A 27,841-nucleotide genomic window follows, 5' to 3' on the forward strand; every position below is an offset into this window, starting at 1 on the left:
GAAACAAAATTTGTGGCCGCTGGCCGCGTTAGACAGGTGGCCGCTATACACAGGGTCTTAAACATGGCTTTTGTCTTGGGGGATTTTTCAATGGCTGCTATAGACAGGTGGTCGCTAAGGCAGGTTTGACTGTATATCAAAGTCGAAATACGATGATCTCGAAGAAACCTTCCTTGACTGGCTACTAGTATGTGCTAAATGTTTGCTGACTCAGTTGCCCTTTATGAATGATATTGATTATCCAGAAAGCACGAGAGAGGGGCCTGAATATGAATAATTCTGCTTAAAAAAGAGAATGTGAAAGCACAGGTTCCAACAGTAAAAGGACTGAAAGTAGCACATTTAAATATAAGGAGTCTTCGAAATAAGATTGCAGATTTGAATAATTTTTTAACGTGTTGTCCGTTTGAAATAATGTCATTTTCAGAAACATGGTTAGATGGTACAGTAAGTTCGAATATGGTTCAGCTTTATGGTTACAAACTTGAAAGAAAAGATCGTGATCAATATGGAGGCGGAGTGTGTTGTTTTATTCGTGAAAATATTCCTTACGTGAGAGGTACGATTTTGAACTAGAAATGTCGCTAAGGCGACTGGTATGCCTCCGCCATAATGCATGGTTCTCCTAATAGGTCTAGATAGTACATGTGGACAATGTGCGATTACATTTTCACAAAATTGGCAAAATATTAGAATGACAAGTTTGTCACAAATGTATTGAATGTTTACCTTCCTTGACCTAGGTTTAATTGGATGAATAGGAGAGCATGTACTTGGGATTTAAGGACTTTAACTTGACTTTGACCCATTCATACGTTTAGGCATTGAGTAACTTTCAAGGTATGGAGAAAAAGTGCAATGTCTGTATTGAATAGTAAATTGTTACCATTTTCATCTGGCCTTTGACCCTAAAATTCATAAGATAATCGCTGTCAGGCAGAACATGCATAAATATGTACTACGTTTCAAGATAACCTGAGCCACTTCTGAGATATGGAGGAAAAACTTAGTTCAAAACTTTCACTTAATCTTTGACCTTTTGACCTTTGAGGCAAAAACAAAAGAAAAAAAAAAACTTTCCAGAGAATCTCTATTAGGTTATACATGCATACCCTAAGTGTAATAAAAAATCCTGCTGGCATTGCATAAACATGAGGGAAATAGTAAATTTTTTAAGTGTTGCCCTTGACCTTTGACCCCTGACCTTTGACCCCATGAACCCTAAATTCTCTAGATGATCACTGCCAGTCAGTACATGTATATATACTATGTTCCATGAAGATACCTTGAACAATTTCCAAGGTACAGAGAAAAAAGGTGAAGTTTTAATATTTTTACTTGACCTTTTGACCTTTGACCTCATGACCCAAACTTTCACCAGAGAATCTTAATCGAGTAATACATTTATACATTAAGTTTCAAGAAAATATCTGCAGGCATTGCATAGATATGATGGAAATAGTGAAATTTTATGTATTTGACCTTGACCTTTTGACCATGTTGAGCACAATTTCACCCCCTAATACACATACATGCAAAGTGCACCCAAAAGTAGATAGGCACAATTTCACCCCCTAATACACCATCGACATGCAAAGGGTTTCATTAGTAACACTGAAGAGGCTACCCTCAAAAGGTTTTGATAGTTACCCTGTCCACAAACTCCATTGACGGACGGACGGAAGGACGGACGGACGGAAGGACGGACGGACGGACAACCCGAAAACATAATGCCTCCGGCACCACTTCTTAGCGGAGGCATAAAAAGTTGATCTTGAACTCTTATGGATAGAAGTGAAGCCCAGAAACGATGCTAGTCTTTTTGTTGGGATAGCCTGTAGAAAACCTAGTGGCCAACCGTCTTTCTTTGATCTGTTAGAAGAAAGCCTCGATCGTGTGTATTCAATTTCGGATAGAATCATCCTATTGGGAGACTTTCATTGTAACATATCTACGGTAAATCCACTCCAAAAGGCTGACAGAGCTGAGTGGATTGGTGGGATTATCTCAGTGTATTCAACAACCCACCAGGGTTACTCCAAACATCAGTACACTTATAGACTTGATTTTTGTGTCGCAGTCATTAGGGGAAGTTCATTGCGGTGTACAATCACTCGGATTAAGTGACCACTCCCTAATGTATGTAGTGACAAAGTCAAAGACACAACAGTCGAAACCCAAGTTCTCGTCTTTTCGTTCTTTTCGATCTTTTCATCAAGATGCTTTTCTGAGTGATTTGGCTGCTGTTAACTGGAAAAGACTGTGGCCACAATATAGAGATGTTGATCTGAAATGGTGTAAATTCCATGAAGTGTTTTCAGACATGTGCAATAAAGATGCACCTTATGTTACAGTTCGTAAAAAGAAAAAGGGATCGCCATGGATAAATGATCAATATATTGATATAGCAAGGGAACGTGATTTTAATAAGAAAATACAGTGAAACTAAGGAAATGGCATTGTAGGAAAAAATAAATATTTCAGAAATAAAGCAAATAATTTGAATAAAAAGTTTTAAAAAGGTGTACTATCGTAATGCATCATCAGACAGTGGTAATGATATGAGGAAAAGGTGGAAAGTTTTTAAAGATTTATTGCCAAATAAGGAAGTATATGATGAGTCAAAATGTATGTATTGATGGTGAACCGACTGAAGATTTTCATGGGATTGCAACAGAGTTTAATGTTATGTTCAGTAATGTTAGCAAACTATGTTGTAGTAATAATGACAAGAATGATAAAAATCAGCAACGACAAAAGTGTTTGAATTATGTCAACCGTGCACGATCTTCCGTTTCTTTTGATGAAATATGTGCGGATTTTGTTTGGGACTACCCTGCTTTTAAGGAAGACTTGATAAACAAATAAATAGATGAAATAATAAATAAATAAATAAATAGATAAATAAATGATTCCACTCTCTTCAATGATTGTGTATGATGTTAATCGAAATCAGCAAGCAAAGCTAAAATATTGGGTTATTGCCATAACTCAGGGGTATTTTCCCCCCGATCATAAAAAGGAAACTATTTCAGAGGTCCGTCCCCCCTCTGAGCTGTTTCCGGTATTTGAACAATTCCTCACAAATGTTTCTGTCATATAATGTTGAACATCATACACGCATATGATATATACATATCTTTATTGAATAAGGACATACATTCTTCCAAAATATTACAAAATCACTTATGATATTACAACATATTTCAACTCGAATCTTGTATTGTTATATTCCGCTTGGAATCTCTAATAAATATGTTCAATTAGTGTTTCCAAATCCCCTTTACAAAATGGACATTGTTCTGAGCAATGATATGTTTGTTTTCAAAATTACGCGTAGGGATAGAATTTACCTTTATAACTTAGAAATGAATGAACAATGACACAACAAGTATCGAGTTGACTAGACCAAGATTTTATTAACTCGTTACGACTCTGATTGTTGCCTATTTTAGAAACAGCAACTCAACTCGATCATTCATTACAGTAGTAGAAGTTTGTAAGCAGTACGTCGTCTATATAAAAGGGTTGGAAACTTATCTCTCAAGTTTAGCTCTCAAGTTCACTAATAATCATATACATGACTGTGTGTATAGAGTACGAGAGTGTGATGTCATAGCCATTCATCGCCATGGAAACTGGTTCTAAACAACCTTACCTGGCCTGAGTGGCTATGCCCTCACCTGGTTCCAACCCAAGCTATTAAACCAAGGACTTTGAAATCATCACTTCAGAAGTTATTGACTTATTATTTTCTTTCACTGACAACCTTAAACTTAGATGGATCAAAATATTGAATGAATATAAGATCAGATTCTTCCAATTTTTATTAGTCGTAAGGGATAATAGTGCTTTCCAATTCAGAGGAAGCACCGCCACATAGATCATAATAATATCATGCTCACGTCTTCTTCCATATACAGGTGTTTGGATTTGATGCGCGTTTGGCATTCCTGTGAAGAAGTTCCTCAGGTTTTGATTGAGTGGGGCTCCCTCCCTCTAAGTGAGTTAGGGGGTCTAATGGCACTCTCATACCTAATTCATGAGATTGTTAACAAATGGGATGGCCTCATCTGTAGGTCCTACATAATGTTCAGTGAAGTTCATATTTTTGCTGCTATAGAAATCCCAAGCGGCTTCAAGTTATCATTTACAACTGATGTGGTTTGTCAACGGTTAAGGATAGTTCTTTCGTATAGGAAGGGGGTGGTGTGTGGGGGAAGGAGGTTGGTGAGGTGAATATTACTTTTCTCGAGTCAAGTTTGTCGTATATCGGGAGTTTGAAGAAGAATGTTCTGAGAATAGGAAGTCGATTCGGAACACAATCGTCAGTCTCCGTTCAGTTCCGGGCACTCGTCCAGGGTGATACATTGACAATTGTTCAGAACTCTCCCAGCCGGACATTGGCAACCCGCGACGTACTGACTGCTGGAGAACGGACAGCTCCTTCCTTGTGGGTCCCCACAGGTCGGTCGACATGGTGGGCCGTAGTCATCATACATCATGGTCGGCGGACAGGTCACGTCTACAAAACAAACCACAATTAAAAAACGCACACACGCATATCAATAACCAATAAGAACAATTCTCGACGTCCTCGGATTCGCAGCATCTGTTCATGTACGACCACAATTATCACGTGTTCTGATATTCTTTTTGATCTCGCCATTGAGACGATTTTTACCGTGTAAATCGCGGTTTATGCTTGATTGGAAATGCGCTACACAAAGAAGTGTGTATTATCGTTATCATTGTCATTATTAGTATAATTATTATTATCGTTATTGTTGTTATTATCATTACTACTACTACTACCACTACTACTCCTATTTACAATTCTACTTCTACGACGACTACTTCTATATACTACACTACTACTACTACTACTACTACTACTATTACAGCACAAATTATTTTCTGCTTTCTTTGCAAACTTTGCATCCGTTGGTATCCATTTGTTGCTGAACCTGGCAAGAAAAAAAATACAGAAATGAAACCAAGCTAAGCCAAACCAAACCAAGCCAACCAATTGACATTCACTGGTTACTTACGGCACGCCGTCATGGCGCTCCAGTCTTCGATCGTCACGCCGTTGCGCTCGCATTCGTTGGCGTACGCGGAGATGGCCTCGCAGTGACACGGCTCCGTCACTCCACACGTACACACATCCTCGACGCACAGTGCCATGTATGACGTGGGATCGACTCGCTCGTGACACACTGCAAATTGCTCGTGCCGAAACACCCCGCACTTCTCCCTCGCCCGGCAGAAGTCTAGGTAGTTCATGAGCCCGCAGGCTTCCGTTGTGATGCGTCCAAATTTCAGAGCGTTTTGTTGAGGTCGATTTTCCACTGGCCTGCAGTACCTGTTGAAAAAAAAAAAAAAAAACAAACATTGACCAGAAGTGTTACAGATGCAATTACGTCAGACGGTGGAGTTCATCTCTTTCAAATCAAGTAAAGCAAAGAAATGGCATCGGTGCTTTCTATTTCTTTCTCTCCTGTTCTTTCTCACCATCTTCCATTATCACCATCCCTTTCTTCTTTGTTTTTCTTTCTTAGCATCACCTGTGTACATGACCATGTATATTTTGTTGTATGAAGTAGTTTGTTTTGGTTGTAGTTAAGTCGATAGTTGGTTAATTACTGTTTATTTATTTCTTTTTGTATTCAATGAGACCCCAAAATATTAAGTTCGGTTTACTGGGGATCCTCCTGTATGGTACTTCGATTCTTTTTAATTATATCTCTGCTTTCTGTCTAGAATGGTTTGCTTACCCTTTCATGAGCGAAATAGCCATGAATAATGATGAACCATGTGTGTATTTCCGAAAGTGATCATAGTTGATTACTAGTATTGTACCATGCGGAAACAATAAAAATGAAATGAAATGAAATGAAACGAAACGAAATGAAATGAAATGAAATGAAATGAAATGAAATGAAATGAAAACAACGGCATGCAAGGAGATGATTTTTACTCATAGTAATGGTAAAATGAAAAAAAAAGAGAAGAGAAAGATAAGTTTGTCTTTTCACTCATTACGGGTGACTAATGAGAAGCTTGTTTTTCTGTTGTCGAGTCTTAATTGACGGTAGGAAGGGGGAGGTGAAATTACTTACTTGTAGCCGCCGATTTTCCAGGTGTGGAGAAGCTCCATCGTAGTTTGGCTTGTGATCAGCTGCCTGGTCAACGTGTCGTCCTCGGGATTCCCGTTCATATTCCCGCACAAGCCGCACGCCTTCGAACTGTGCTGCGACGAAAGATGTACGATAACCCCCCTCTCAGAAGACCACTCGACGAACATTCCTTTGTTCGTTGCAACTAAAATGTCCGAAGGTCCTCTTGAGTTTATATGTACAGATTGTGGACTGTCGTGAAGATACGGCAGGGTCACTAGCTCGCCAAAGATGTACACAGTACCATCTGCATCTATTTTGACTTCTACGCAATCGATATAGATGTAGACGACCGGCTGATAAGTCACGACGTCGTGGCTGCCTTGACGGTGCTCGACGTGCACCTCGAAGTTGGCCACGCCGCTACAGTCCTGGGTGAGAATGTAGCGACAGTTTCCCATCTTTCTGAACGAATACCCGTCGAAAGTGATGAATAGGCCCCGACTATCCACTGAGCACGTGTTCAGTTCTAAATGAGGGGACATGAAAATAAATAAAGGCTTGGTTGTCATCGCCAAACACACACGTACACACATATAAACACACACACACTCACACACACGCACGATATATACACAAAGAAAATTGCTTTAACGTTGTATTAAGTGGTCTCGTGATTAATTCAACTTTGCTTAGCAAAGCCACACCATCACTCCGCAGAATATCTGTAAATTATCATGTAATCACATACGTATTAGTTACTGCGATTTAGATTGTGGTGCTGTTTTGTCTTTAATGTTTAAGTACGGAACGCTTGCAGGAGTTTTTCGTGTGTTCTTTCCCATTCAATTTTTGACAATCCTTCGATTAAAGCATTGTAACTATTTGATGGCGTGTTCTAGACCCGGATAAGAGTCTTTGTGAAATAACTAAAGCCCATAATTTCGTCTCCTCCATAACATAAATAATATTGTTCCATTTGGTTCTCTTCTGATTTTGTTGTATTACCTGGAAGACATGATGTGCAACAAGCACCAGGTAACCTTATTTCCGTCTCTTCCTATATTACGAGAGAAAAAAAAGAGTAAAATTAAAATAAGTTACATCTGTGTACAAAGCCAAGTTGCGGAACAAATCTCCATGTAAGGGGGGGGGTGGGGAGACTGGAGATATTTATGTCAAGAATTGCAGAAGGATAAGATTTAGTAGCATATATTATTCTGCAGTAATTTCGCATTTTTGCTAGCCAAACGCGTACTTTATTTTAACGTCTCGTGATATCTCGGTCTTTTCAGACTGTCTATATATGGAAAGTTAATTTCCGTAATAAAAAAAAAAGCAACGTATAATTGGCACATTCTCTACATACAAAGAGGGTAAAACTATTTATCTTGATTCATGAGGAAAAAATGAAACAAGGCAATCGCCAAATTGTGTCTCGCCCATTCGCATTCAAGGAATTAATATTTTTTATAACTCCCAGAAGTTAATTGACCTGCTTATGACCTTTGACCTTGTGGTGACCTTCAACACCCTAAGGGACATTTACCATCCAAGTTTGGTCACAAACGGACAAAGGGATCAAAAGTAATGAGCCATAATCGAAACGCGCCATAAAAACATAACATTGGGCCCTAAAAATTTGTTGACCCCTTTCTGTGACCTTTGACCTTGTGATGACCTTTAACTCCCCAAGGCACATCTACCGTCCAAGTTTGGTCACAAACGGACATAGGGATCAAAAGTTATGAGCCACAATCAAAACGCGCCCTAAAAACATAACATTGAACCCTAAAAGTTTGCTGACCCCTGTCTGTGACCTTTGACCTTGTGATGACCCTCACCTCACCAAGGGACATCTTCCATCCAAGTTTGGTCACAAACGGACAAAAGGATCAAAAGTTATAAGCCATAAACGAAATGCGCCCTAAAAACTTAATATTGGGCCCTAAAAGTTCGATGACCCCCGTCTGTAACCTTTGAACTTGTGGTTACCTTCAACTTCCCAAGAGACATCTACCATCACCCAAGTTTGATTGCCATTGTAGCAACATGTGCTGAGTTACGTGGGATAAGAGAGTCTTGCAAGTACACTTTACCGTATGACCTCAAATGACCTTTGACCTTATCATGTGACCTCTTACGGCACCATAACATGAAGGTACCCCCAGTGCATCTATGACCCAAGTTAGGTTGTAATCCAAGCAACTCATGTGAAGTTATTTGTCAAAAGAGAGTCTAGCAGGTAAACTTTAACATAGAAAAGAGAGTCTTGCACATACTCGTTAATATATGACCTCAAATGACCTTTGACATTATCACATGACCTCCGACAACACCATAACATGAAGATACCCCTAGTGCTTCTATCACCCAAGTGTGGCTGCCGTTGCTGTAACAGTTGCCAAGTTATGCATCATAAGAGAGTCTTGCAGGTAAACTTTAACATTTGTGACGGACGACGGACGACGGACGGACGCCATTTGGATCCCTTAGTCTCGCCTTCACCTCCGGTGGGCGAGACAATAAAAAGGATAAGCAATCGCAACTACACATGTGAAACATTAAAGTAAAAGAATGGGCCCTCCGCTTTGAAATGGAGGAAAGCAATGAAGGTAAAACAAAATGATGTCAGTGATAAAAAATAATTTATTGTGCAATAGCTGAGGTGAAGGTAGTAGGACTTTAAAGTCTCCCATTGACAGACATTTTATATACATTTCTATTGCATTACTGACAAAAAGACATCTACGGGAGAGGGAATTGTGATGATTAAAATCATATGTTCAACATTAGGTGCTTTACAATATTTAGTGGACAAACCGATTAAAGACTTATGATTTTACTTTGTATATCATATGGTTGCAGCAGATGGGAATGTTTTCCTAAACAGGCTTAGCTCTAAATTTCGTTTCAAAAAAGACAATAAAATTCTAAATATCACTCATGATCTCACCTGGGAACAACTTATGGATGGACATTCCCTCGGGGTACACTGAGCCTGTCCATTCTGGCAGACACACGAATCGCAACCAGAATCCCATACAGCTCCCCTCTACATGGAAATATAGGCAGACAGACGGCAGATACACACACATAATAAAATGTAACAAAACACAATAAAATGAAATATAATACAGTATAGTACAATATGATATAAGTGTCATAATATAATGTGATTCACTATAATATACTATAATATACTATAATATTATAATATACCATATTATATAATACTCTATAATATAACATAATATAATATAAACATTAAAATGATAAAAATCACGATATCTTGTCATATCATATCATTACATATCGTTTATTGTGATAGATTATTATAATAATTCTGCTGGATTATGATCATAAGGTAAGCTATGGGCCTATTCGACCTTGCAAATAAAATTTCAGAGTACTCATAGCTGCATTTTGTAGTTACATTACGGGATATCAGAAACTTGAGAGTGATCGATCAAAATATGAATAATCGATCACGCGATTTTACGCCTGCCTCCGCGAGGATGGTTCTGGTCAGAATTGAGAACAAAGTATGTGATGGCTTAAAGAGTTTTAAGTACAATGCTGATACCAAAGTGGCCCCGGTAGAATTGTTCGGTAATTGGAACATACCGACTTTACAATCTAGATCATGAATTCATGGTGTGAAACGGTAATTCACTTGATTCTACGCTATTGACATATTACTCTCTCTGATTCCGACAGCACGTCTTTTGGAATTCATTCAGACATGGGTTAACAGTTAACAACAGACAATGTTTGTAGACATTGGAAAAAGTTTGCAGTCGTTGTTATGTTGTAAGTCATTTCGTCGACGAATTCGTCGACGAAATGACTGATTTCATAACGAAAAATGCCACGCGACACTTGGCGCTCCATATAAATTGTCCATGGTTTCAACCATGGTTCCAATTGTACCACCTTCGTGAATTTGGGCATCTATGTGCATACTATGCATCTCCGCCATGTGACTCGCGCCTCTATCATTTTTTTATCACACAATAACTCTCTACACTTCGTCTCCAGCATGTCTACTCTTGTGTAGCGGACATTCATTTCATTTCTTTTCTTATTTTATATTCTGCGACGACTGCATTTCCCCACTTCATAATTTGTCATTCTTTTCAATTTGTAAATTCATGTAAGAATACTATCTCAAATCTGTATTTTGGGAATCTATTCGCCCTTCAAGCAATGCTTCTATGTAGATTCCACATATTTTACAAGTTTGATTGTCTTAGTTGCTGTATTCGTAAATTCACTCATTAGACTTTGTGATGTGTTTATGGTTTATTTTAAAACTTGGAATATGTAACAATACATACATACAGACTACAGGAACTGGTTTACTTTCCGCTGTATATCTCATCCCCCCCCCCCCCCCCCCCCAGACGATCATCTGTATTGTATGAGCATTCCCGATTTTTTCGGGAACGGGTTATACATATTTTAAGGGATCAGTTCGCTGAAGAAAAATCCCGAAAATTCTTTGAAATAGGGGGTCCCTTTTATATGTTTACCCAAAATGTTTTCAATTAGGATTAGTTTTCAGATCTTTCCCATAGCAATCCTGAAATAGGATCCCGAAAAAAAAATACTGCATATAACTCCCGAAAATTTTTGAAATAAAGTGCCTGTTTTGCTTTAGAGCATGCAAGACTGTGCTTCTTTTCGCAGGACATTTCGCCACATTCGTTGCACGTACGTCATGCTGCTTGTATAAATCGTATAAATAAGCACACTAGCAGACGACGCTGGGTGCTGGTTTGGCCATATTTATATACTGTGCACAATGCACACCACACCTCAACAAAAGGGGTGTATACACGTGGAGAATGCCGTTATTGTGGAAGATGCGCAAACTTTGACGTGGATCCAGGGCAATTAGATCCGTTAAGGGCTACCTACGTATTGTAGCACATTCAGCTCAGTAGTTTGCCCTTTATTTTCCTAAACCGTTATTATGCAATGTTTATTTGTGTACCGTATGTAAAAAAAAAATACAAAGGGACCCTCCGCAATGATAACTTTAAAAACAATAAATCAATCCAAATACAATTTCAGGATACGAAACTATAACTCATTGCCCACATCTTACAGAAAAATCCATTCGATTTGCTTCAGTGGTCAGAGAGAAATGAGGAATTTTGTAGAGCATGTCAGGAATCTCTTCCCTCCAAGCTGTGTCTATTGTGTTCACATACAAGAGCATCCAAGTGCTAAACTTGGAAGAATCAGTCAGACTCATGACATGCTTTACAACAATCCACATTTCTCAGTTACCGCTTAACCAAATTGATTGGGATTTTCTGCAAAATACATCTAAGATGTTATATTTTAAGACCCTGAAGTAGCATATAAACAGTTCAATCATACTGGGTGTTATCAATGCAAAAATCTGATTGCAATTTTTTTGGGGACATACTGTATGATAATAATAATAGTACATTATGTAATGGATCATACTGACCTTTTCTCATGTCAGCTGGCTAATAATGTTTAAACTTACATATCAGAGTGGTTAATCTACAACACTGCAGGTCACAGTTCTTGACTTGTCCGTCTGCCGGCTCATTGGAGTAACATTACAAGGTTGATTATCATCAACCTGTTCCACTTTTTTTTTTCTCCTCTGTATGTGGAATCTGTTTTACTGAAGTCTCCACACACAAGCATGGCATCTCCTAATTACGCATTCATTTTGCAAAGTTCGTGAGCAGCGTCTCTTATGCTCTCCGATAAGGCCCTTCCGCACATTCCCCTATGAGCCTTTTGAGGGGAACAAGAAAGAAAGCGGGCTACCGAACACCAAAAATCGATTTTTTTGGGGGGTAAAATCATCTGTGTGAACGTTGTAATTACCCTATTTGAAATTGAAACGCACGACTACGGGATTTCAGTCTTTGCTGAATGCCAAGGTAAGCATTATTAAACAGAGAACTCACCGAATAAAAAGTGTCATGGTGTCTGCAGAAACTCGTATCTAATTGACAGAATCGAAAAGAAAACACAAATTTAGACGGTTTGAATTTCCCACCACTATAGTGGCTTAGATTTGACACTCGTCTGTACAGACAGTCAGATGTAATGTCTCATGTTATGTTATTCATTATATATTCCGTTATATCTATTATATATATCTATATACAGTGCGAGAAGGTGAATCGTTCAACGGACGTAGCTATTTCAACATGGTCTATTGCCAATCTTCTCTCTCTCTCGCTCTCTCTCTCTCTCTCTCTCTCTCTCTATATATATATATATATATATACATATATATATCTACATAATATAATTATATCAACATGAATTACTGAACAAATGAATAAATGATTGACCAATTAGTTTATCCTGCGCCCCGTTTTATCAAAAGATATACTAGTAATTGATTATAAATTCCCTTACTACACAGGCTGCCATAGACTTACCATAGAAATCAACTATATAATCAATTATGACTCTTCATAAAACAGGGCCCTGCTCACCGATGCATGTTTTGCCGTCATCCTGCAGGGCGTATCCCTCACGACAGGAGCACTGGAACGACCCAGCTGCGTTCTGGCAGGAATGCTCGCACCCTCCGTTGTCCGCCAAACACTCGTCTATATCTGCTCTCAACGATGGGAATGAATGAGTGTTAATTGAAAATTTCAGCGAAAGAAAGGGGCGAACAACAACTAAAGCAAGGTTCGCACTTAGCCGAGTTGGAGTCCCGATTTGTGCCGAGCTGCAAGAGCTTGAACTCGCGTGAACTCGCGTGAACTCGCGTGAAATTTGTCAATTCTAATGAGCTACGCATGAGTGATCTACGAGGCAACATCGACTCTACTACGATAGCGGTACGAGTGATCCGAGCGTGATACGAGTCACACCGATCTTGGGGCGAGTTGTGATGACATTATGTACGACTTAAATCGAGCTTTCATCGAGTTACAAAGAGCTTGTTACGAGCCCATTACGAGCCCGTTACGAGTCCGTTATGAGTTCGTGCAATCCCTGTGAAATGTGAATAATTCCATATCAAAAGGTCAGTTCAATGCACTCTGAATAAGCGAACACAAAACTCGTTGTATGTCGCAGAGCTCGATCTAAACTCGCACTTAGCTCGAGGGCAACTCCCCCTTACACATAAAACTCGAGCAGAATTCGCGTTTATACTTGAAGGTGGCGAGTTACGAAGAGTTCATCGCGAGCTTCGTCCGAGTATTGAGAGTTTGTTACGAGTAATACGAGTAAAATTACGAGTTTAAAAGAGTTCGGTACGAGTTACTTCGAGTTAGGGAAAATTTTGAACATGTTGAAAACTTTTTGAACCACTCGCGAGTTCACGGGGAGTTGTGCATATTGACTACGAGTTACGCGAGTTGTCGCGAGTTATCCCGAGTTACATAAAGAGCTTTACGCGAGTTAGCGCGAGTGCCCCTTTGAGGCAACTCGCCACAACTTGCCAAACCTCGGCACTGTAACTCGGCTAAATGGGAACCGTGCTTAGGACTCAAAGGTTTCTTGCGATTTGGCACTCGTAACAAGCTCGCCAAAAGTCGTGACTACAACTTTGCTAAAATTGGGAGCTGAACTACACATATAATAGTGCGACTTCGTCAATGATGATGATTCGTCGCAAAATGATGTTCATGTCAAATCTGATATGATTTTACAATTACTCATGATCACAAAACAACCCAGGTGAAATACATATCGTTTTTTCGTCTCACGCAAGTGATCATCACATTTGTAGAAATGCCAATGTGACCATGCCTACCATTCTATATCTGAAAACAAAAAATAGATTATCCGTTTATATTTCCAATTGGACAAAATGAAGGTAAGCTTTGCTCGTGCTTCAACAGGGTCCTACCTGTCCGAATATAAACACTTAGAACTGTAGAAAGGGGTAGGCCCTAAATCAAACGCATGCACGATTTTAACAAATTACCCCCCCCCCCCCAAAAAAAAAAAAGAAAAAGAAAAAGAAAAAGTAATTGATAATGATAGTTTTTGGCATTCCGCATTCTCCATGTCGTGTGTACATATGGCATGCGGAAGAGACCGAAGCTGGTTAGCACCTATCTGAAAATGTGGAATACGAATAAATGACAACTGGCATCTGAATTATGAATAATGAATACGCTAATGAAGTATCAAAGAGCCACAGCAAAGATTATTTAAGGTTATTATGTATGGTTACAATTTGTTGTTGTTGTTGTTGTTGTTGTTGTTGTTGTTTTAAGAAAGAAAAAGTAGGCATTGTAGTTCTTACCGTATTTGCAAAATCTACCCGTGAAACCGGGTCGACATATGCACGTTGCACGCCCATCGACTACAGTGCATTTGCTTCTGCGTTTGCATTTGCGGTTTGCACAAGCTATCGCATCCTCACAGCGTCGGCCTAAAAGTCAACAGAAAAAAAAAAAATCATCGTCATAACAATATAAACACCGGCATTTTTCACGAATCATGAAGAGAGTGGATGCGGCAGTACATATGTGACCGTGCACCTCAAAACGAACATAAAGTCGCACACACTGATTTTGCGTGAGGACTGAAAATAAGTGAAATGGGTCAACCTAGCCGATGTTGACTTTTTCATATTTTCTGAAAGAGCGGGTCTTCTTTTACATCATGCTAAAATTTGGTATCATAAAACGGGCAGGAAAGTGTGTTTTTTTAGCAGTTTATCTCGAACATTTTTGGTAGAATAGTGTGATTAGGTGTGTCTTTAGAATCCCTTTTTCAAATCTGAAAAACCTTGTCCACACTCTTCACTTTCAACTACAATAACTTTTGAAAAGATAGTGCTACTGCTTTAAAAATTGGCATTGATTATGGACAGAATGTGTTAATGAGGCATGTTTAATTTCAGTTTAATCTGATAATCCCTTCATGGTTGCTACTCTGGTGGTTTACTTCCTTTTTTTTGTCCCATTCATCGCACAGCCAGCACGGTTTGGTAAAGATTAAGCGCTTGAATAGACACTGTACCTCAGAGCCTCTTTTCACACTTTTCGTGAGTTTGTGCTTTCTTTCCAATATTTAGATAGGTTAGGAGAGTCCATTTGATTTGAGTTATACATTATTTTAAAGCTTAAAGTCTACTCTTTCAGAATATGGTCTTAACTAAAAATTAATGTCTGGCGACTATTTGTTTGTTTTGAGGTGCAGGGTCACATATTATGTCGAGTAGGCCTACACATTTATTGCTCCTTTTATTGCTATCTCAGTGTTGTATCTATCTTAAACAGTTTAACAGGCATTTGACACTGTAGATCATGACCTACTTTTACATAAATTAAAGTGTATAGGGTGTAGTAAGACGACTGTAGATTGGTTTAGATCCTATTTAAGTGACAGACAGCAAGTGACGCAATTCAAAGGAGCCAAGTCCCACCCTTCAACTATTAAATTGGGTGTACCTCAAGGGTCAATTCTTGGTCCCCTTTTATTTTCAATATATGTCAACAGTCTACCCGAGTGTACTTCAGAAGGTGTTATAGATATGTACGCTGACGATACGACCCTCACTGTCAGTGCTAATGCAGGGCTCGACACTAACGATGGCCCGGTGGCCCGGGGCCACCAAAAATGAAAGTCGGGCCACCAAATTTCAAAAAAGGGCAAATTTGGTGGCCCGCCTCGGGCCACCAAAATTTTTTGAAAAGTATGTCAATAAATTCGTAACTTTTTGCGCCAGAAATTAGCAGTTAAATTTGTTTAAAGGATGGATGAAAGGACTAAATGAGTGCCTGAGAGTGAGTGTTGCAAGTTTGTTAAAGTTTATTTATGAGTAGATACACTGTATGTCCAACTTCTAATTCTTACTATCATAAAACTTAAATATTTGACTCATTAAAAAAAAGGACTTTTAATGTTTTTTTTTTTCGGGACACCAAATTTTTCTCTCGGGCCACCAAAAATTTGAAATTTAGGATTTTGGTGGCCCATCGGGCCACCAAACAAAAAAGTTAGTGTCGAGCCATGGCTAATGACACAACAGTTTTGGAAGAAAAGATAACTGTTGCACTAAATAAAGTAATGGGGTGGATTAAGAAAAATCGGCTCGTCCTTAACACTGACAAAACTTCTGTCATGATTATCGGCTCCCGTGCTAATCTCGGGGAAATTGAAAATTTCAGTATGTCATTAGATGGTAGTCGGATTAAAAGAGTTCAGTTCACTAAATGTTTAGGTGTTTTAATAGATGAAGAACTGAAATGGTCTAAACAAATCGAAAATGTATGTAAACGTACCCAAAAAAGTGTCTGCATGATAAAGAGAGCGAAGGCCTTTTTGCCCCAACAATCCCTAAAATTACTTTATAATAGTCTAGTGTTACCACAATTTGATTACTGTTCTGTTGTTTGGTCAAACAGATTTCAATACCATACAACTAAGCTAGAAAAAATTCAAAAGAGGGCAGCAAAAATAATTTTGGACAAAACATATGCCACACCGTCGGCTGATTTATTCAAAAGTCTTAAATGGATGACACTAGACAAACGTTTTGATTTCAGCCGCGTTATGATGATATATAAATGTGTCCATAACTTAGCACCTTCGTACCTTCAGGTGCACTTAGTTAAGCTTACTGATGTACATGAACATCATACAAGGCTAATAGACAGTGGAAATCTATGTGTGCCAAACATGATTGTCACAAGTGCAGCCCAATCGTATCCTCTGTACTTGAATGGAACAGGCTAGATCATTCAATTAGATCAGCTTCTTCCATATATTCATTTAAGAGATTGTTTAAGCAAAGTTGCTATTTGTAAGTAACACACGAAATTCATTCTGGGCTTTATCATTCCTGTATAATAGCGTTTTTAATTGTTATTTCGGCATTCTGGTGAACTCTTGCTGTGGCATGTACTTTTTATGTTACTTTGCAATGTACAGTATGCTGGTATGTATCTACACTGTATTATGTCATCTTCTGTATATACGTTTTGCTATTTAATGTACATATGTTCATCAATATTATTCAGGGCTCCATGGAAGACCACTATTTATTGGTGAATGGACTACCCTGACAAAAGATTAGAAATAAATAAATAAATAAATAAAAAAGAAAACAAAAATCAAACAAACGCGTGAACACACATCAGCACGCCCACACATTTTTGTTTTTTCCTCGTTATTTATTTCATTCAAATCATTCATGAATTAACCCAATCTGGGTGTATCATTATCAAAAAACAATACAAATACAATTCAAAACCTAAACAGTACATTTTTCAATGTATATTGCAATTAATGTCTCTTCAACATGAATAACTCAATTATCAGTCAATCAATCAGACAAATACAGACAGACACACACACGCACACACACACACACACACACAAAGTTGTTGTTTTTTTTTTAAATCCATAGGAGCACACTGGTAAAAGTTGATACGGCTGTGGACCCCATTGACCCTGATATAGCAATGACAATCAATTAGGACGGCAGTGATGTTCATCATAACAGTCCTAGTCGTAGTTGTCGTATAGCAACAAAGATAACGATGATGAAAAAATCTAGAAATGATAATAATGATAACACCCCTGATAGCATATCAAGTTAGGCTTTACAATACTACCAAAGCAGCAGTATCAGAGTTACTTCCAACAATGTTGCCGACAATGAAATAAACGATAATAACGGAATGATGTTTAGAAACAGAATAAAAAGAGAAAGAAGTTGGTTCGAATTCAGCATCATCTCACCTGAAAATCCCAGGGGACAGAGACAGCCATCGCCCTGTGGAGTACAGCTGCCCCCGTTAAGACACTGGTTGTCGGGCAAGCAGGGTATCGCCAAGTTTTCACACGTCGGTCCGTAAGTACCGGGCGAACACTTGCAGGAGATACCGTCGTGAGAATCCACGCACGTGCCGCCATTTCTACAGTAATCCGGTGCCGCAGCACAGTCATCCAGTGCTATTGAGAGACGGATGCAAGACGTCATGATCAAAATGCAGACAAGAGACTTGAGCATTTGATTGGCTCAGAGATGACACGTGACCACGCATTTATTGTACTAATAAGGGGATGTTACTACTACTTTTGGTTTAGTGTGAATCTGTAAGCATATCAAGTTCATCCATTTACACGTCATTAATTTCTGAGCGGTCTTGTGCTATTCACATTTCTTTAGAACACTCCATGAATTGTACGAAGATGTTCCCACGTTTGATATAATATGTCACCTTTGATGTCACATTTCACAAGTGCCCATGACCTGTCATAAAAAGGGACATTATCATACCAGAGAAGTGGACCCAGTATGCTTGTTGTCAATCATTGAATTCTACCTCAGATATGGAGTTGTGCAAATCACTCACGTGTGTGATCATTAATATGAAATTAACAAACAATGTGCAAAGTTGATGTATGACGTCGATTCATAAGTATTTTCTTGGTTCAATTCCTGTCCAGGCAGGATTTCTATAACATGTTGACCAACTTTAATTTTCAAATGGATTGATCGGTACATCATACCAGACTTGCTATCGCAGATGTTCAATCTAGATACTGCATATGCTATTGCCAAAACGATAAGTCGATGTTTTTCGGACAAGACTCTGATTTCGACGAAACGATTTTTTGACATGACCGCAAAAACAGACACACGAAAAGAAACATCAAGGGATCTGGAGAGGTTACCGGAGCACTGTCGCGATGGGCTTTGGACCCGGACCTCGCCGTTGATTCCCGTCGACAGTTGAGCCCAGGACAGCACATTGCCCGTGGGAGAACACGAAGCTTGGAGATTAAGAATTTCGTCCAAGTCCATGGCGTAGTCCCACATATTGACCTAATGTGCGGCATTGACATTTGGTAACAACCAACAGAAACAATAATTCAGTATTTAAAAAGTATTTCGATATTTCGATATGTACTTCCGTCTGTATTCATGTGATTTCGTTAAATTAACATGCTGTCTTATAAATTGGTTTGTGTACATCTTCATTTTGAGAATTCTAACCGGCTGTTTAAAATAAGAAGTTTCTCCAAATGTAAACAAGCATTCACACATTGAAAGTTAGCAGGAAATGAGACAATCAGTTCAAAGTCATGAGTTCCTTCCTAAAGGTCGGTCAATTCCATGTGCTGCCTTCGTTTGTAGTGGGGAACTTCACAATACTTCATGATGTCGTAGTAGAAGAAGAATATATGATACTGAATAATTTCTACGAATATCAAGTTTATTCCTTGCAACGTACACATTAATATTTAAGAAAGTTTCCAGTTTCATTCACAGGATTCCCGAGTTTTGAATACGTAATTAATACATGGAATCCAGTTTGCATGAATCATTCCTTGCGATGTTGGGTAACTCTTCCGTTTGTTACGACGATACAGAAATCAATAGTTAAATTTGGTGTCAGTGTCTTAAGGAGATAACACGAAGTGGGATGGCTGTACTGCTCCCATTTATTCGAGAATCGCGCTGTTTACGTAACAAATTGTGTACAGGTTTATCACTGATCTCTGTGTCTTTGGTACAAACACAGCCGAAAAAATTTCGACTGGGGTCGACCGTTACCGATGAACGTACGCCTCGATGCACATAATAATCATTATTCTCTAATCGGTGCTATTTGTTGCTTTCGAATGAACCCCGATGGGCGGGGAAGAAATCGGGAGACCCATGAACGCTATTGGGTTTTCACGTCACATATATGGCAAGCCAAATGTCCATAAATCGAAAAAAAACCCCTAGGTTTTCGAGAGAAACTCCATTTTTCGTGATTAACTTCGTGTTTTTTAGTTTATCGACCAATAAACTGGGTTTTACTGGCGATAAACCACGATAAACTCAGTTTATCACCTTTATGAGACATTCGGCTTGTCATATAATTATGTCCCATAAATTGAAAAATTCGGTTTATTCACCGATAAATCAGTTTATAGGTACAAATTTTGTAGATACATTAGGTTTTCGATATAAAACTTTATCATGATAAACTCAGTTCTATCACGATATATATATATTATGTACATGGTATTGTCGACCGATAAACCGAGTTTTCCGTCAATTAGTTAAGTTTATCGATCTATAAACTCAGTTTTTGAGCGATAAATTATTGCCGATAAGCTTTGTTTTTCTCCATTACGGGACATTTGGCTTGCCATAGAAGTAAGATATGATCCCAAGGGATGTTTTGAGGAATAACGAATATTTCCTATGTGAATATATTCACCTGTGTAATCGCTCCAAGGAATGACTCTTTTGGGACGTACGACCCGTTGTAACTGTCCTGCTCCTGCCCGACGACAAACATGCCACGCCCCCTGATAGGTCTTTTACTGGAGAGCCTCTTACCAGATGTCTCTAGTCTCCCGTCCAGATAAAGCGACCACGCCCCTTTATGATTCGACCAGGTGACGGTGATGAAATACCAGCGGTCATCTCTGAGAGAGATATTCAAGAGATAACACGACTCTGACCAATTTTTACAGAAAAATAATCTCAAACACCAAAAATGTATTTCCATGCAGGCTTATTTGGATGTCAAAGCAAGATGTCTCTACAATCTTAATGCACTGCAAACATGTGTACGAAAACTTAAGACCCTTGAAACTGAAAAATACGAAACATAATTAACATAGCAGCACACGATTTTACATGTAAGTATATATGTATTTGTGTCAAACGGTCTTACCTAATGTATCCGTGCATAATACGATTTTGAAACAACCTATGATGTGATTGACTTCAATTTAAAATTATTCTTGACATGGCAAGCATGCAGCTTACTGATTCGCCGACACATAGGTCGCCACACTTTCCCCGTTCACGGAGAGGACGAAGTTGTTGTAATCTTGCAGCGTGAGGGCGTTGTCAACATCCTCTTCACCTTCCGCCCCTCTCACTGCATAGGAAATTGGTGTACCAAAATTGACCCGGTCCGACGTGCGCATCCAGAAGGCCAATGTGAATTCGAAGAGGTCTGGGAGGACGCCCTCTAATTCTGCTCTATTCACAGTTCTCACGATGTCAAAATGAAGATCGTAATCTGACGAAAGTTCTGAAATTATCAATTGTGATATAAAACATTATGGGTCAGCCTATAATACTTGTTTTGAAATAAAGTTTTTAGTAATGAACTAAATCACGAAGAATAAAACTGGCTTGTTATCATTATTATTATTATCATTATCATTATTATTATTACTACTACTACTACTACTACTTATTCGAGAAGGTAATGACCATAGCATAGATATCATAAACATTACAAACATGAAACAAAAGTTAGGGTGAGCATCACACAGTGATACCCTGTACTGTACATGTAACAGAAAATTAAAGAGGAATAGATGGTGATAACATGCGGGTTACGGCACACAAATGTATGGTTATCAATATCTCGAAGTCTATAGACTGTCGCGGTATCTGATCATTTGTTGCATATACTTTAAAACAGCATGTTCCCATCGATGTCAACGTAATCGAGAAAAGAAACTGAATCAGTGGGTATAGACTTCTCTGTGTTTGATAGAAACACATACACTGTATATATATACAGATCACAATATTCACTTAGAAGTCAGAGAGGACGAAACTATAGGGCCTACTCTGCTATTTGTCTTCAGTAAACTGTGATACAACATACATTATGGCACTTAACTATAATTGGTATCGGGTATAAAATGTATACATATGCTAATTACGGCTGACTGTCACCTTGTCCTCCACATGAATACTTTTCGGCTCTATACTTTTTTCAACTGTACCTGTTTGGCAATGGACGCCATCGAAACCAAGTGGGCAGATGCAATAATAGTCGCTGATGGCATCAGTGCAAATTCCGCCATTTTCACAGGTGACATTTCTTGTGTGGCATTCGTCAATATTCACGTCACAGTCGTGACCTTCGAACCCAGGGGGGCATGCGCATGCGTAGCCGGTGTTTGATGAGGAGCAGGTAGCGTTGCCGTAGCACGGTGATGACAAACAGTAATCCCTTATTAACTCGCAATAACGGCCAGTGTATCCGAGCGGGCAGCAGCACGTGAAGTTCTGCGATTTCGACACAAAATATAAAGTAATTAATTTCACTAAACTGAGGTGCCACTGACACGTGCAGCAAAGACAAAAAGCTTCGGCGAAGTACAAAGTCTAATTGTTATTATCATGACTATGCCCATTTGGCTTACAGTACCACAACGGTTTACAACCTATCAAAAATCTGTAATCAATTGGGCTAAAATGCATCGTTCTCTTCAGATAAGCCCGTCTTTTAGAATGAAATGCGTGATTGAACGAAAGAACTTAACTTTTATAGGCAAAAGTATTTAATATGCGATATCCCACATTATGTCTGAATTTACTTCATTGAATAGGATTAAACTTTTACCATTACATTTGTATTAACTTATTAACGCAAAATTGAATATGCCCGGTGTACATGCAATTAGCGCAATTCATCGTATAAATGCATATTACAAATACAACAATGAAGATACTGTAAGTCTGTAGTACAGATTGGCCCTATTCTTCTACTAATGTAACACAGACGACATCTGAATATCAAAGTGAGAAATATATATTTTTTTTGAAGATGAGAATGTGAAGCCTCCTGATTTGAGAGCAATGCTTACCGACTTGAGGTCTATGCAGGAGGCCCCATTCTGGCAAGGATCCGATGCACAATCAAAGAGATTAATCTGGCAGTGTTCGCCGGTGAAACCGTCCTGGCAACGGCACGTGTAGGAGTTGATCCCATCGACACACTTTCCACCAAAACGGCAATCAGCTGACCAAATCAGTAAACAAATGCGAAAAAAAAAAATGATGCAGACGCTTTCTCCCATGAACAGCCCGACCTTGATTACCCAGCTATCTCTTGTCCGAACTTCTTTATCATCCGGACTTGTTCACACGCAGTGAAAACGAAAAAGAAACAAAAGTAATTTCACACTCAATTAAAACTCCTAAAAAAATCACATGATTTACCTATAATGTAAAAAAAAACCCTTGCGTGAATTTTATATTTCAAAATGTTTTGATTTCCGTGACCATCTTAATAGGATAGCAGAGATCACACCACGCTACGAACCAATAGCATGTATAGCTACCCCTGGGTCGGCAGTTACAGGCAAAGGTAGGCCTATATAAACATTGTTTCTCGAATATCGGACCAGATTAGTTATCCGGACGGGTGCGTTCTCGACTTGGCCGGATAACAGAGAATGTCCACACAGTATGTCATGAATGTGAGGAAAGAAATTATAATATTCTTTCACTGCCACAGAAAGAATTGATATAATAGCTATTGCACTGCGCCTGAGAAAAAATAAAGGAGACTGCCACCATAACATACTGAATTAGAGTTGATTGGCGACCTCAGCAGAGAAGGGAAAGAAATAGGAAATCTGTAAACATGTTTGCAAAAAACACCAAACACCAATCTCATTCCTGGGATAAATGTGAAACTTCAATATTCAAGAAATGAGATGCCTTTACGCAATATGTTGGGCAAGGTATTAGTGTCGATTTGTGCTTGTGTCGACTTGCATTTGTGTGTGTTACTGTGTAAGATTGTGATATGTGGATAGATAGAGCAGATGAGGTCGAAATGTTGCGATATGACTTGTGAATGAAAGTGGCTCTCACCTCCAAGGCAGTCATCGGCATCGTTCTGACAGTTGACGCCATGGAATCCCGGAGGGCAACTACACTGGTAGCCGTTGACTAGGTCCACGCAAGTGCCTCCATTTAAACACGCATCGTTGTTGTAGCACTCGTCGATATTTACCTCGCAGTTCTGGCCGGTGTAGCCGGGCAGGCAGGCGCAGTGATACCCCCGTGGAAGATCCTCACACGTCGCTCCATTAAGACAGGGGTTGCGTCCGTTGAAGTCGCACTCGTTGATGGCTGGACACGGCGGATAAATTCATTGAAAAATGAAGCATTTCAGCACGACGGGATAAGTGTATGTGAGTGCGATGGTGTAACTCACGAGTCCTCAGTCTGATATTTTGGGAAGTGGGTTCATAATCAACGAAATTATCTACTTTCACATCATATCAACGCAATACATCTCCAGTCGTTCCTAATAGATAACCCCTATACTTGACAAGAGAAAAATAAATATTACTTCATCACATACGCAGTTTAACTTCATCTCAGATCGATGTCAAGCGATATTTAAACTGTATCGGCATTTACAAATTAGAAGAAACGAAAAGTAAATCGACAAAAGAAAAATAAAAGAAACCAAGCAGAATTTAAATCTTTAAAATCTGACGTATGAATCAAAGAGGCTAGCGAGGCTAGCAAGCAGTATCGTTTTCTTCAAACCTTGGCAATACTGGATAGCATGTGCTCCAGCTTCGTGAGTGAATGTGCCATCAGGGCAAGGTATGCACTCAGTTTGCTGGGAAGCTGGTTGGTACGAGCCCCGAGGGCACGGCGTGCAAGGGGCAAAGCCGGTGAGAGACGTAGAACCTCGTGGACAGATTTCTGATGACGCAAAAAGTTGGAGAAAAACAGCGTAATAAGTTACTTCTAAAAACCCGTCCTTTTTTATAATCAATCACCCGCCAGTTTTTGTATTGAGCAAAATGCCTTTATATGAAACCTATCCGTTTAATGTTACATTCTGATGCAAAGTCAAACCCGCCCATAGCGGCTATCCAATGGGGACTGAAAAAGAGTAGCCTTTATAAACAGGTGACCGCTATACACAGGGTCTCGAACATTGGCTTTTTTCCCGGGAGTATTGTTGTATTGGCCTTATACACAGAGTTTTCAACACGGCTTTTTCTCTCGAAGGAATTGTTTTAAGTGACTGTTTACGGCAGGTGACCGCTATAGACAGGTGGCAGCTAAGGCAGCTTTGACCGTATGTCATATTTTTGTCTAGTTAAGTGCAATTTCATTTCTTTCTTTGGTTACTCTCATTACCTCCTTTCCTTTCTTCTTTTCCCCAAATTGTTTTTGTTCTTGGAAACAAACATAATGTATTACTCTCATAAATACTACTATCAGTGTCATCATTATTGTCATCATTTCCATTCTTATCATCATTATCATGAGCATCACTATTATTGAGTGGTTTTTCTATAGATGCTGCTTTCACTTTTATTGAAAAACAAATACAGAAAAGACGGCTGCTTTATGACGTTCACCTTTTGCTTTTCTTGTCGGCGTCGATTGTACGCCGTAATAAGACAAAAATATGAGTATATCTACAACTAAATACCCGAAGGCACACGAACACATTGTACGGCAGGACGGTGTGACTGAAGTGTATAGATTTCTCTGATCTTGAAATATTAATGATTACTACATGTAGATCTATATCGATAACAAAGAATAAAAATACCTTTGAAGGATCTGAAAAAAAAAAATCTGACATGCAGAGGGTAAAAAAGGGAAAGAAAACTTCGAATCTGATTCGATATTCCTTAGGGCCGGGACATGATTTTGAAGGCAGATCTAAACACCACAGCAAAAATGATCAAGGGATCGCTACTTAAAATCAAAATGATTAGATTTTGTTAGAATACGCAGTATTGTATTTTATTTTTTCTCTATCTTGTAAAACATATTTGTAAATGTGTGTATTTTCGGTAAAACTTTATCATGCCATATTCTCAACATCACTCTGGACTGATCCCTATGTATATGTGTTTGTGGTTACGTGTGTGTGTGTGTGTGTGTGTGTGTGTGTGTGTGTGTGTGATGGAAGTGAGGTAATTCATCAGCGTAGATACTCTCCCCTTATAGTATCCACTTATTATGAGATCTTTCTTGGAGATATGACTATTTTTATTGTTAAATATTGCCGTAATGATTAAAATTTGCATAAGTTCCTGTGTGGAGATATTCCGAGCTCCCCCTTGGAGACATCCAATATGACCTCCCTCGTGGAGACATCCCAAATGAGCTCCCTCGTCGAGACATTGTACTGTATATCTAATAATAATGTTTGAATTGATTAAGATGTAAGTACGATAGTCTTGTATGTCAGTATTGCCTGGGGCAAATTATTAGTTTTTATAGGGTCCCATTTTTTCTCTCTTATTTTCTTTTCTATTTAAAACAACAACAAAAAAAAATACGCATTTTGCCACATATGTAGATAGCCCAGCCCGGCTGGACACGGGACTGGCTCTGATGGGGCTTAGGTCACGCCGAACTAAAAAGAGACAACCATAGGTAGCAGCTCCATGAACAAACTACCTGTACAGTGATCTGTGGAAGAGGCGCCGACTGTCCAGGTGGTCAGGCCATCCGGGCAGGCCATGCAAGACGTGCTACCGCGATGCGGCTGGTACGAGCCCTTGGGACACGCAGTGCACGATTTGATTCCCGTCCTCGAAAAGGTACCTGGCTGACACATGGCTGCGGGATATAATGTGGGGGAGATATTGGACAGGAAAATAATGATTTCATTTCGCAGACAGAGTGGCCAATATGGTGGTACCAAGTGTACTTTGACAGTCCTCTTTGAGAGACAGACTTGGTCAACACATTTGAATATAAGCATTTGATATATTCAGGCCAACCATTATGTAGACAAATATTATTTAGACCAAAATTTGTTACTGAAAGCAGGAAACGTTTTTCAGAAGCCTGTCACGATATAATGTTATAATACAACTACCAGCTCTGCATCAAAACTAAATTCCAAGTATTGACACGCATTCAATGGGACAATGAACATTGAAAGGATACTTATGAGAAGAAGAAATAATACCCATATTCAGTCCATTAAGACCTGGCCTATTATCATTCCTAATTCACAGAAATGAATAATGCCGTGGATTTCTCATTGAGTGTATGTTCAGATGTTTGCATTTAACTATGTAAATCACTACTTGTGTTTTGGTGTACCGCTCTAAAAATATTCTGTTTCTTCTTTTTCATTTTTCATTTTCCTTATATTGAACTACTCTGCAAACGGACGCTGATAGAATGATAACGACCTAGTGTTCCCTTTTCTACTGAGCTGGACAACAATCGAGATACTTAATTTTGGAACATTACGCATGATTGTAAAGGGTTGTCATGGAATGGGGAGTTTTCGACATGGACACTGGTAATGATGAATAGTTTGATGAATATATTTATTACGATATCAACATTATCTTCGCAACCTGGGGACTCGTCCTGCGAAAAAAAAAAGATAAGAAAACGCCATGCATCACGTACATTGCAGTCATGTTCAAGTCTCTGTTATGAGGAGGGCATCAAGATTCATATGTCTTGGTTTTTGGCATTGGTTATTCTTTTGTCTTTGTCTAGTTTGACCTCTCAGCATTATTCTTATGATGATCGTATTTGGAAAACATGGAAATAGATTTTTGAATATGATACCTACAGAGTGACCAATGTGCACAGCAGTTTCGCGCATTCCAGTGTTTACATCAATATGGAATTAGCTGCTATTGCATTTTGTGGAAATGCAGTCTTTAATTTGTGTTGAGTGGATATTTGGCTGAATTAACTCTAATTTCTTTCCAACCTTTGCACTTTTTAGCCGTTCTGCTTCCCGCTGCGGCCGTTGAAGTTCCCTCGGGACAGCTGAGGCACACTGTCCGGCCGTACTCGTCTTGATAAGTTCCCTCGGGACATCTCTCGCAGGTATCAGATGTCTGGTTGTGTCTTGTTCCCGGTGCGCATGGCACTGTATAACACATACACACACACACACACACACACACACACACACACACAAGCACACACCCACACAATAAACAACAGC

At 39.1% G+C, this 27,841-nt stretch overlaps 1 protein-coding gene across 1 annotated transcript in view; it reads right to left on the reverse strand.

Annotated features, from left to right (window-relative positions):
* Nucleotides 1-3,401: 3,401 nt before the first annotated feature.
* The window catches only part of LOC139727848 (sushi, von Willebrand factor type A, EGF and pentraxin domain-containing protein 1-like), a 36,211-nt gene continuing 11,771 nt past the window's right edge, over nt 3,402-27,841 (reverse strand). Inside the window, exons 6-23 of the mRNA XM_071638825.1 lie at nt 27,602-27,763; nt 26,317-26,478; nt 24,430-24,591; nt 23,743-24,003; nt 22,728-22,882; nt 21,861-22,146; nt 20,881-21,151; nt 20,324-20,534; nt 18,783-18,933; nt 17,844-18,056; nt 14,395-14,523; nt 12,620-12,742; nt 12,080-12,117; nt 9,076-9,174; nt 7,128-7,179; nt 6,123-6,648; nt 5,052-5,365; nt 3,402-4,525 (exon numbers count right to left, since the gene is read on the reverse strand). Coding sequence (XP_071494926.1) covers nt 4,329-4,525; nt 5,052-5,365; nt 6,123-6,648; nt 7,128-7,179; nt 9,076-9,174; nt 12,080-12,117; nt 12,620-12,742; nt 14,395-14,523; nt 17,844-18,056; nt 18,783-18,933; nt 20,324-20,534; nt 20,881-21,151; nt 21,861-22,146; nt 22,728-22,882; nt 23,743-24,003; nt 24,430-24,591; nt 26,317-26,478; nt 27,602-27,763 — 3,512 coding nt within the window. The 3' untranslated portion in view covers nt 3,402-4,328. The remainder of the gene's footprint in view (nt 4,526-5,051; nt 5,366-6,122; nt 6,649-7,127; nt 7,180-9,075; nt 9,175-12,079; nt 12,118-12,619; nt 12,743-14,394; nt 14,524-17,843; nt 18,057-18,782; nt 18,934-20,323; nt 20,535-20,880; nt 21,152-21,860; nt 22,147-22,727; nt 22,883-23,742; nt 24,004-24,429; nt 24,592-26,316; nt 26,479-27,601; nt 27,764-27,841) is intronic.

The sequence above is a fragment of the Diadema antillarum genome, unplaced genomic scaffold (assembly GCF_040938485.1).
Source record: "Diadema antillarum isolate AM-2024a unplaced genomic scaffold, OU_Dant_1.0 scf00000018, whole genome shotgun sequence".
NCBI lineage: Eukaryota > Metazoa > Echinodermata > Echinoidea > Diadematoida > Diadematidae > Diadema > Diadema antillarum.